Source organism: Nansenia antarctica, assembly GCF_963989245.1.
Source record: "Nansenia antarctica genome assembly, chromosome: 12".
NCBI classification, from domain to species: domain Eukaryota; kingdom Metazoa; phylum Chordata; class Actinopteri; order Argentiniformes; family Microstomatidae; genus Nansenia; species Nansenia antarctica.
Window position 1 is genome coordinate 15677310 of NC_137682.1, and position 10431 is coordinate 15687740.

Below are 10431 nucleotides of genomic sequence, written 5' to 3' on the forward strand. Positions count from 1 at the left end.
AAAGTTCCAGAAGAAACTTTGTGGGCTTGCAAAGTCTTATTTTGGAGGTGGAAAGGGTTTAACGATGTTTCGATAGATAGATGCTGCAGTGCTGGGTAGCTCAGAATTAGAATTCGTCTCAAAGTCAATGAGAGGCAGGGTGCTTGTTTGTGAGGCCCTCTGCCATGGGGAAGAAACTGTCCACGTGGCGCAAGGTTTTGGTCTTTGGTGTTTTCGATATTTCGTGAGCTTGGAATGATAAGGTTCTATCTCCATTTTTGTCAAAATTGAGTTTTTTTTACATAATCTGATCCATTATGTGTTTATTAATGCCTGTGTGATGTTATTTTTTAAATGTTGACATTTTTGAGTTAGTAATTAATAAAATACAAAGGTTCCATCTCATAAAACATAATGGAATGTAAAAACTTTGACGCTCAATATCTCTGAACTGCCCTAAACGGAGATAGAACCTTATCATTCTAAGCTCACGACACCTAAACAACTGATGCTGCTGCACATCTTGTAAAGATAACATGTTCTTATGTTATTATACTTATTTAGCTACAGCACAATATGTCTGATTTTAGCCCACCTAAATATACAAGTCTGTTATTCTGCAGCTAGACTAAAACTATGGATTTAAGCTGAGCTATTGTGGAAATTATGTTATTACGCATTGCTACTTTATTTTGTTTTGGTGAAATATGAAATTTGCTTAAGGAAATGTGTCATGTGCAAGTTTGAACAAGATCAGATGATGATGTGTACAAAAATAAAGACTATAATGACACAAATGGATCTGTTGAGAAAACAGTTAACAGTCTACATAATGCATCAATTGCACTCAATAGGGACAAGCACATATCCCTCACAATGTCTTGTATATACAAACACTCAAGCTGAAGTCACGATTAAACAATAGCACCACATCTTTGCTCCATGTATTACTATGACTTAATGAACTATGAATAATTTAATTTATGACTTTTGAAAGAGTGTCAGTCACAGTCATGTGTGTCTTCCTTTTTGCCCTAGAGTCAGATGACGTGTCTGCTTAGAGAATCTTGTGCCATGAAGCTGTAGGCGGGTGGACACACCACAGCCCCTGTCTCTGTGACTGAGTCACCATGTCCTTAATGGGTCCACCTCGTTCCCCACCTGCCTCTACCTCCATCTCTTGGAGTAGCAGCCATGGTGACACCGCTGCTGCTGTGGGGACTCTGGGGTCCCCTGAGCAGGCTCTCTATGCCTCTGACCGCTATGCTCGACTCATACTGGCCCAAATGAACAAGATGAGGCTCCGCACAGATTTCTGTGACGTGAGGCTGAGGGTGGGTGGACGGGTCTTCAGTGTGCACAGGTTGGTCCTGGCTGCCAGCAGCCCCTACTTCTCTGCCCTCTTCTCCGGGGGGATGAGTGAGGCTGACAAGGAGGAGGTCCAGATCCTGGGAGTGGAGGCCGAAGTCTTCGAGGTCCTGCTGGAGTTTGTCTACACAGGTCCTCACAGGATACATGCTCTCCATACACAGACAGTATCTACACAACGATTAGAAGTCGAAAGAGAAAGATATATTGTTTGTATCATTCATGCATAGGACATTAGTTCATTCATTACACTAGTGTGTTTATGTATTTAAGGTCCTTTCTTTAGCTATTATTCTCAGTCAACAGACAATGTTCAGAAAGCTAATACACATGAATTGCACCACCATGTTATATAGCCTAGGTGATGCTTATTTTGATTGATGGTAGGATAGCTTCTTTGTTTGTGTGCATCTCTCTGAATGAAGTCTGAGCTGCTTGCCCCCCCCACCCCCCCAGGTATGATCAACGTGACAGTGGAGAACATGCAGGAGCTGATGGTGGCAGCAGACATGCTGCAGCTGAGTGAGGTGGTGTCCATCTGTGGAGAGTTCCTCAAGGGCCACATGGACCCATCTAACTGCGTTGGTGTCTACCAGTTCCTGGAGCAGATCGCCTGTCTGGACATGCTGGAGTTCACTGAGAACTACATCCATGTCCACTTCCTGCAGGTGCAACATTCTCTTTCCTTCCTCATCCCTCTCTTTCCCTTTATCTTCCTTTTCTATAATTTGTATATTTAAGTTCCTAAATGACTTCTCCAAGGCAGGATCTCTCTCCTTACCACTCATTTTAATCTACTTTGTATGTAGCTATGACAGAAACGAATATCCCATCTTTAAATCAGTAAAAAAAAACGTTCAAGCCAACACATAAAAACTAAAAGAAGAAACTCAAAGAAACTCTGTCTGTCTAGGTGTGTGTGTCTGATGAGTTCTGGGGCCTGTCGAAGGACCAACTGGTGAAGCTGTTGCGCAGCGAGGAGCTGAGGATTGAGGACGAGTACCAGGTGTTCACGGCAGCCATGGACTGGCTGCAGCAGGACGTGGCCAAGAGGAAGAAGCATGTGGTGGAGGTGCTGGATCCTGTACGCTTCCCTCTGCTCTCCCCACAGAGACTCTTCAAGTACATCGAAGGTAGTTGAGACCCACAGTACAGTTCAGAGGCAGTACACAGAGAAGCCTGGAGCTCACCTTGACGACTCACGACTTGACAGCACTGGATGATTCCATGCATTAAACTGACTGACTAGTCATTTAATTTCTCCTTGCAGGCATTTCTGACTTCAGCCTGTGGGTGGCACTGCAGACTCTGCTGAGGGAATACACAGAGGTGACCAAGTCTCCCAAGGAGAATAAGATGTACAGTCTGTTACAGCCTGCTAGGATGAGGCCCAGAAGAAAAGCCAGGAAATATCTTTATGCCATAGGTAAGCCTCTGTGGTAAACTTTAAAAGGGGCAGTCTGGGATTGGTATATACATTTTTGGACATTTAAATTAATGATTTGTTAACATTACAAAACACCCTCAAACTCACCGCCCTCACCTCACTCACTGCTTTCAAACAAATCCTGCAGCGAACCATAGTCGATCAATGCACCTGTTGATCACCGTCTCTCACCCATCCCATAACCCATCACTGCCTCATTTTAAGTACCCCTGCTCCACTACCCCCGCTATCCCTCACCTCCGCTCTTCCTCACCCCTACCTCCTCCGTCTCTCTCTCCTCTCTCTGACTGTTAGTATTTTAATGCATCTGTATTTGCCATTGTTTTATTGTTTTATTGTTTTATTGTTTATTGTATTACTTAACCTTGTTTTATTTCTAGCTTCCCCCCCCCCAAAGAGCCACTGCTTTTTGGTCAGGCTGCATTTGCAACTAAGAATTTGTTCTTACATGTTTGCCTGGTTAAATAAAGGTTAAATAAAAAAATGAAATTAACATTTGTAGCCATTAATTCTTGAGCCCAAGCATACATAGCTCAGTCTATTAATTTGAGATGTGTTACATTTCTCCAGCCCCATCCCTCAGCTGTTTACCAAAAAAGGTGGCGGGGAGACCTCTTTGTTGTTCCTGTAAAATCATTTGATTATCACGTTTCAATACAGCCCTCATCTCCCTACGTTTGCGTAGTAAAAACACTCTCACGTCACGTCTGGTTTCGCCCTCTCAGGAGGCTACACTCGGCTGCAGGGCGTCCATTGGAGTGACAGCAGAGCCCTCAGCTGTGTGGAGCGCTTTGACTCCTTCAGTCAATACTGGACCACTGTGTCCTCCCTGCACCAGGCCCGCGGTGGGCTGGGTGTGGCCGTGCTGGAGGGCATGGTCTACGTGGTTGGAGGTGAGACAGTGCACTCAGTCTGTCTGTCTGTCTGTCTGTGAGAGGTAGAAGTAGAACAACTTCGTTATACAGTGTGGAAATCAACAGATGGTGGTCCCTCAAGTTCATGAGTAAAAACAAAAACGATGTACAAGTGCCATAATGCAATCACAGTCATACTGTATGCATACATGTTTGACATGTCGATATTTCACAGTGGAATTTCCATTTGACATAATATAATTGTGCTTTCCATTTGCTATTTCCCAGGCAAGAAGGGCTCCATGATATTCGACTGCACAGAGAGATATGACCCAGTGACCAAGCAGTGGGAGGCAGTAGCCTCTTTGAATTTCCCACGCTGTGGAGTTGGCGTCTGCCCCTGTCACGGGGCGCTCTACGCACTAGGTAAACACCAGCCTGTCACTTGGGACATGCAGTACATGGAAGTAGATGTGAATAGAGTATCATGTGACCTCACTACTGTGCTCTTGCAGGTGGTTGGATCGGATCGGAGATTGGGGAAACGATGGAGCGCTACGACCCGGCAGAGAACAAGTGGGAGATCATCGGAAACATGGCGGTTCCACGATGCTATTTTGGCTGCTGCGAGTTACAGGGTTAGGCTCTCCCAGAGATCACTAAGGAACCTATGATTTAGAGACTAGCATGCTTATTCAGTGATAATTAAAAACAAATAAAATAAGAAGAATAAGAAGAAATGTATATATATATAGTACATGTACAAGCAAAATGTAATACCATATTCACACCATATTTACCCTTTGATCTTAATGAACACTCGTAATGTTATTGTAATGTTATTGTTAGGAAGGTCCTCTGAACCAACTAGATCTGTGTGGCCTTTGATCGCTCTGCAGGGTTCATCTACGTGATCGGGGGACGAGATCACGAGAGGATGCAGCTGTGCTCGGCCGAGATGTACGACCCCATCTCCCACCGCTGGAGCGCCCTGCCTGCCATGGTTACACGACGGGAACACGTGGGCGTGGCCTGCCTCAACAACTGCATCTACGCCGTGGGAGGCTGGAACGAGGCGCTGGGCTGCCTGAAGACGGTGGAGAAGTACTGTCCTGAGGAGGTTGGAGCCTGTCTGTCTCTTGTCTGGTGTCTGTCTCTGCTGTCACACAGAAGGCTTCACAATTAGTACAATTAGTTAGTGTATTGGACATTGACCTTTGACTGAACAATAACATGTAACAAAATACATGTTAACTGACTTGGCCCATGCTAAATGATGGTCGCCTATAGAGGGGAGGGTGGTGCCTGTATACTTAGATAAAGCCGCAGAGTCTACCCAATTGACTAAAAGATAGACTAAAAGGTTAGAGAGCTGAGATATTTATGTCAAAGATGTTTTTTTTCTATGAATCGCAATAGATGAGCATGTATTATTGACTAGTACAAAGACTGTGACTGTGTGTCTTTTAACCATAATGTGTCTTTCCTTCCACAGGAGAAGTGGGTGGAGGTGGCACCTATGGCGGTGGCGCGGGCGGGGGTGTCCGTATCAGCCGTAAATGGTCTGCTCTACGCTGTTGGGGGGGCCACCGGCGGAGACTTTTCACTACCCGTGTCTTTGGACTCAGTGGAGATCTATGACCCCCACCTGGACACCTGGACTGAGATCGGCAACATGATCACCAGCCGCTGTGATGGAGGGGTGGCCGTCCTCTGAGAGACAGGTCCACTGTTTCCATCCAGAGCCAATAATGAGACTGGTTTTGGATACAATGAAAGATCCTGGTGTTTAGGGTACTCCAATGGTGAATATTGGTTAAGACACAATGGTGTTAAGACGAAAGTCTCAGGGTCTCTGTGCTCCAGAGTTGGAGTGTACCTGGATCACAGGGCAGGTATTCTGTCATTCTACAATGTCTCTGACACAATGACCCTTCTCCACAGAGTCCAGACCACATTCACTCAGGCCCTCTATCCTGGGTTTGTGCTTTGTGGCTATGGGAATGAGGCTGAGCTGTGTTTACTTTTCTAGGGGATCCCCATGCAGTCTTGCTTTATATTGTCCTACTATTCTGTACAAATCAAATACATTCTGTCATTTTGTCCTGAGAGATTTATTTCTCTCATCTATGATTCTCACACGACTAGCTCTCAGATTGTGAACTGTGTAAATCTAGAACAAGGTTATTGTAAATCTAGAACAAGGTTATTGTAAATCTAGAACAAGGTTATTGTAAATCTAGAACAAGGTTTTTTGTAAATCTAGAACAAGGTTATTGTAAATCTAGAACAAGGTTATTGTAAATCTAGAACAAGGTTATTTGCGCCAATTTGATGATATTATCATCAGTCAGGGGATCCTTATCTTTGGTGAAACTTTACTTCCTCGTCCTAATTATTAGAGATTTATCTTCCCCATCTTCTTTTTATTTGTTATTTTTCTTAATACACTTGACTTCATAGTGTGAGATTTATTACATGAATCATGAGTCAAGTAGTGAATATTATTTCTGATATTTCTTCTGCCTTTGTTCATTTGGTTAATTGCAGCTAGCAATGATAAGACACACTTGTACACACACACATGTATCAACACACTAGGCAGTTAAAACTTCTCAGTTGGTTTGCTAGCAAACTTTAGAATTAGGGGCCATTATAAATGTTTGAAAGCTGTTTGAAAGTAAAGTAGCCAAAAAAGAATACTTCAAAGTATTAAATCTGTCTGTACTACTATGGAGACAGTGCTGAATTGTGTGACATTAAATAGAGGTTCCAATAAGAATGAGTTATGATTTACCTTGACTTACTCCAGTATGCTCTTGCTATGGAATTGTTCATTTCATCAATGTCAAATGTTTTCATTACAATTTTACAGTACAGTTCATTTTTCGTTGTTGGAGCTGTAAAACAAACAACTAAGACAGAGTAAAAAGGTGCGACACCTGTTTTTGCACTCAATTCTTCCCCAAGTCTTTGTTAAGAACATGGCTTGTTGAGATTTTATCTTAACGTATTTGTGTTCCACAGTTGTTGATATTTGTTGTAAGTATCTTGATTTTTTATGTGTCAGGATTTGGATTTGTTGTTACATTACACAAGGAAGTCTCTTTAACCACTTTGGGATGTCATGCCAGTTCTGAACGCATGGCTAGTCCACTTAACCCTCCTCCAGACCAGTCTGAATATCTCTCCTCCAACCCTTTACTGTGGCTACTTTTTACTGGCGACTGCTAAAATGTGTTCTGAGCTTCTCTCCAGACGTAAGCAGTGCTGCCTCACACATTTAGACTGTAATATAACCGTCATGCTATCCAAGCATAAAATGTCTCCATAAAGAGTTCTGGGTCAAAATAATTTTCGTTGAATTACTTTAGTTGTACTTCATTTAGCTTGCCTGGTACACCGGGTGTGCAGCGTTTGCACTTTTGGAACTATTTCATTGGCTCCATCACACTGCTCATGCTTTTAGGAGAAAACAAATTTTGTTTTAACCGACATTGGATTATTAGACAATAATCTCCAGACTTTAATTATTCAATGCAGATTAAAAGTGCTCGCCCAGACACCAAGCACTAGTTGGTTGATATTATAGGCAATCAGATAGTAATGTTTCTACCAGGAGAGTTTCACTTACCGTACTCTCAGGTTTTGTAGATATGTGTTTTGCTACAGTTATTCTCTGTACTGTCTTTGAACTATTTATTACTATGTGTGTTTCTGTGCAAATGAAAAATGTTTGGTAACGATTAAAGGGTTTGGTAGAATGTGAGTGTACATTGTTGTACCCTAGGTGACGTGTGCTATGAACATGCTATGGTGGCCTCCTCTGTAGACTTGCTGTTACTTTTTATGTCAAAGCCTGGTCACTCATTAGACAATAAAGTCAATTACATTCCTTTCATGAAGCCTTTTTTTTGCTCTTTGCTTTTGTTATATTCATATTGTGATGACAACTAAGTGCAACTTTCTAGGAAATTGTCAAATACTGTAGTCATTTGTTTATTTTACAACTGGAGAAGTCTAGAAGTTGTTGCCAGTACACTCCTATAGATTCTGCCACCAGTGGCACAAAAGGATAAGAATTTGGTTTGTTGTCCCCAAAATTAGACCTCATTGGATAGCAGGGAGAGGACTTACCTCTCCACACCTGTGAGCAAAAGCTTAGGGGTTCTGGTTACTTACTTACTTACTTACTTACTTACTTACTTACTTACTTACTTACTTACTTACTTACTTACTTACACACACACACACACACACACACACACACACACACACACACACACACACACAAATAAATCAGCTATGCATAGACACAGAACCAGGAGATGTCCAGTCACACTTTATGGTTGTTCTAAATGTTGAAAGCTCCAAAGGAAATTAGCTTAAAATAACACTTTAATCAAATACACCACACAAACTGTAACCATTAAGGATTGGCATGTGGTGTGGTTTCACACTTCTGGTAAATATGGATTAAATTAAATAAGAACCCAGTGGAATGTAATGTTATAAAATCTTTTGAGAATTTCTCTCTCTCTCTCTCTCTCTTTCTCTCTCACACACACAAATAAATAAGTCACTACACACCATCTTTAAGGCCACAAAGCTCTCGAAAAAAAAAAAAAATGTTGAGACCACTCCAAATGTTTCTTAAATCAGCATCTCTCCATGTATGAGATGTATTATTACTTTATCAATGTAGGGTTACTTATTTGTATTGTGTTTTTTGATTCTGAATGCTGCAATGCCAATGTTGACCAACCAAAGCCAAAGAAGTTTACTCTTGTGTACTTGTACAGTGAGATGTAATAAAAGCGATTCTGATTCTGATTCTGATTCTGATGTATGGCAGCTATTCTATTCCAGTGTCTGTTGAATTCCAACCCAGGCCATTTTAATCACGTCTTCTTTTTTTCTTTCTTTTTTTTTTTTCATTTGAGCCGATTATTAACCGCGATGTCGAAGTCTGGATGGCCGAGCGGTCTAAGGCGCTGCGTTCAGGTCGCAGTCTCCTCTGGAGGCGTGGGTTCGAATCCCACTTCAGACATAGTTTATGCTGTTGCATGTGGGGAAAACCCTGCTGCCACCCTCACCCCACATTTCTCCCTAGCAACCTTCCACCGCCTTGCACCCCGATTACTAACTCTCAAAGCCATTCTCTCTTTCAAAGCATTTAATAAACTGCTATTAGCTATCGTATTTCAAACGTATACACTGACTCTGTTTTCTATCAATAATAAATAAATAACATATGTTATATTATTTTGAAATGTGCAGTGGGTAGTATTCACCATTTCTTGTGGGTAAAGAGGGTAGAAAGTTAGCCACTAAACTAACTAGACCAGCATACTGTAGATGTAGAGGCCTTACATGACTTAACCATGGAGGACAAAGTGAAGGAAATGTACAATGCAATCTATAAGACATAGAGTGAGGGAAAGAACAAAGAAGTATTCAACACAGCAACCATTTTTTAATTCAACATATTTCCATTGTAGCTATTCACATGAAATTTAGACCAGACAATGGTATTAACTCGATAAAACTATACAGCTAAAGAAATGGTAACATTCCGAGTGAGGTACTGATCAGGTGATCACCTGAACCAAATCGTATTTAACAAGGACAAGTATAAAACCCCTGCTGTGGTCATCACTATCCTCTTGCAATAGGATCAGCTGGATGATGGCAAAAACAGTGCTAGTAGGAATTGGAATTGGAATCAGAATTGGAATCAAAAATAACGATTGACCATGGCAGAAGAGTTGAAAATAAAAGTTTTGAGTGAGGAAAATACAGTGAGTGTCAGGTTGCTTCCATCCATAAAATGTCAAAGACGGCGGTTCATAAGAACAAGGTCAAGCAGCAGCAGACATTGGGGACGACAAAGCTACAGACCGGCAGAGGGTGAAAACGACTCTCCACTGACAGGGATGACCGCCAACTCATTAGAATGTCACTCAACAACCGGAGGATGACATCAAGTGACCTATGAAGAATGACAAACGTCAGCTGGGGTGAAGTGCACGACGAGGATGGTTGGAAACAGGCACCTAAGGGAAGGGATGAAGCTAGAAAAAAGCCCCTCATCAATGATGGAAGCAAAGAAGAGCCAGGCTGAGGTTTGCAAAAGACCATAAGGATTGGACTATAGAGGACTGGAGTAAGGTCATCTTCTCTGATGACTCAGATGAGAGGCCTACAAGCCACAGTGTCTCTCGCACCCACTACGAAATTTGGTGGAGGATCGGTGATGATCTGAGGGTGCTTCAGCAAGGCTGGAATCGGGGAGATTTGTCTCTGTGAAGGACACATACTGTAAATCAAGCCACGTACAACGTTGTTCTGGAAGAAAAATTGCTTCTTGGTCACAAGCCATCAAACAAAGCCGAGCTGCTTGAATCTTTGTGCCAGGAGTGGCATTAAGTCACTTAACAGCAATGTGAGTGGTGGAGAGCCAAGACGCATGAAAGCTGTGATTGAAAATCAGGGTTATTCTACCAAATATTGATTTCTGAACTCTTCCTACACAAAACATTGTTGTGTTGTTTAAAACATTTTGACCAGTTGTCATTTTCTGCAAATAAATTTTCTAAATGACAACAATGTTGTAGTTTATAGAAGAAAAAAACATTTTACTCAAACACATACCTATAAATAGTAAAACCAGAGATACTTATAATTTTGCAGTGGTCTTGGTCTTGTTAAGTCGTGACGTGTTTCCGGGTCCAACGTTGGCTGAGGCGCTGTCTTCGAAATGCCGAAATAATAATAATAATT

At 42.0% G+C, this 10431-nt stretch overlaps 1 protein-coding gene across 1 annotated transcript; it reads left to right on the top strand.

The window, feature by feature from the left end:
• Nucleotides 1–1109: 1109 nt before the first annotated feature.
• On the top strand, nt 1110–5365 carry LOC308168911 (actin-binding protein IPP-like; the record flags this gene model as incomplete). The annotated part of the gene is made up of 9 exons (XM_080543553.1): nt 1110–1479; nt 1804–2015; nt 2261–2480; nt 2618–2773; nt 3520–3687; nt 3937–4074; nt 4164–4286; nt 4548–4768; nt 5144–5365. The coding sequence occupies 9 exons, from the start codon at nt 1110–1112 to the stop codon at nt 5363–5365; spliced, it is 1830 nt and encodes a 609-aa protein (XP_080399679.1).
• Between the last annotated feature and the right edge of the window lie 5066 nt (nt 5366–10431).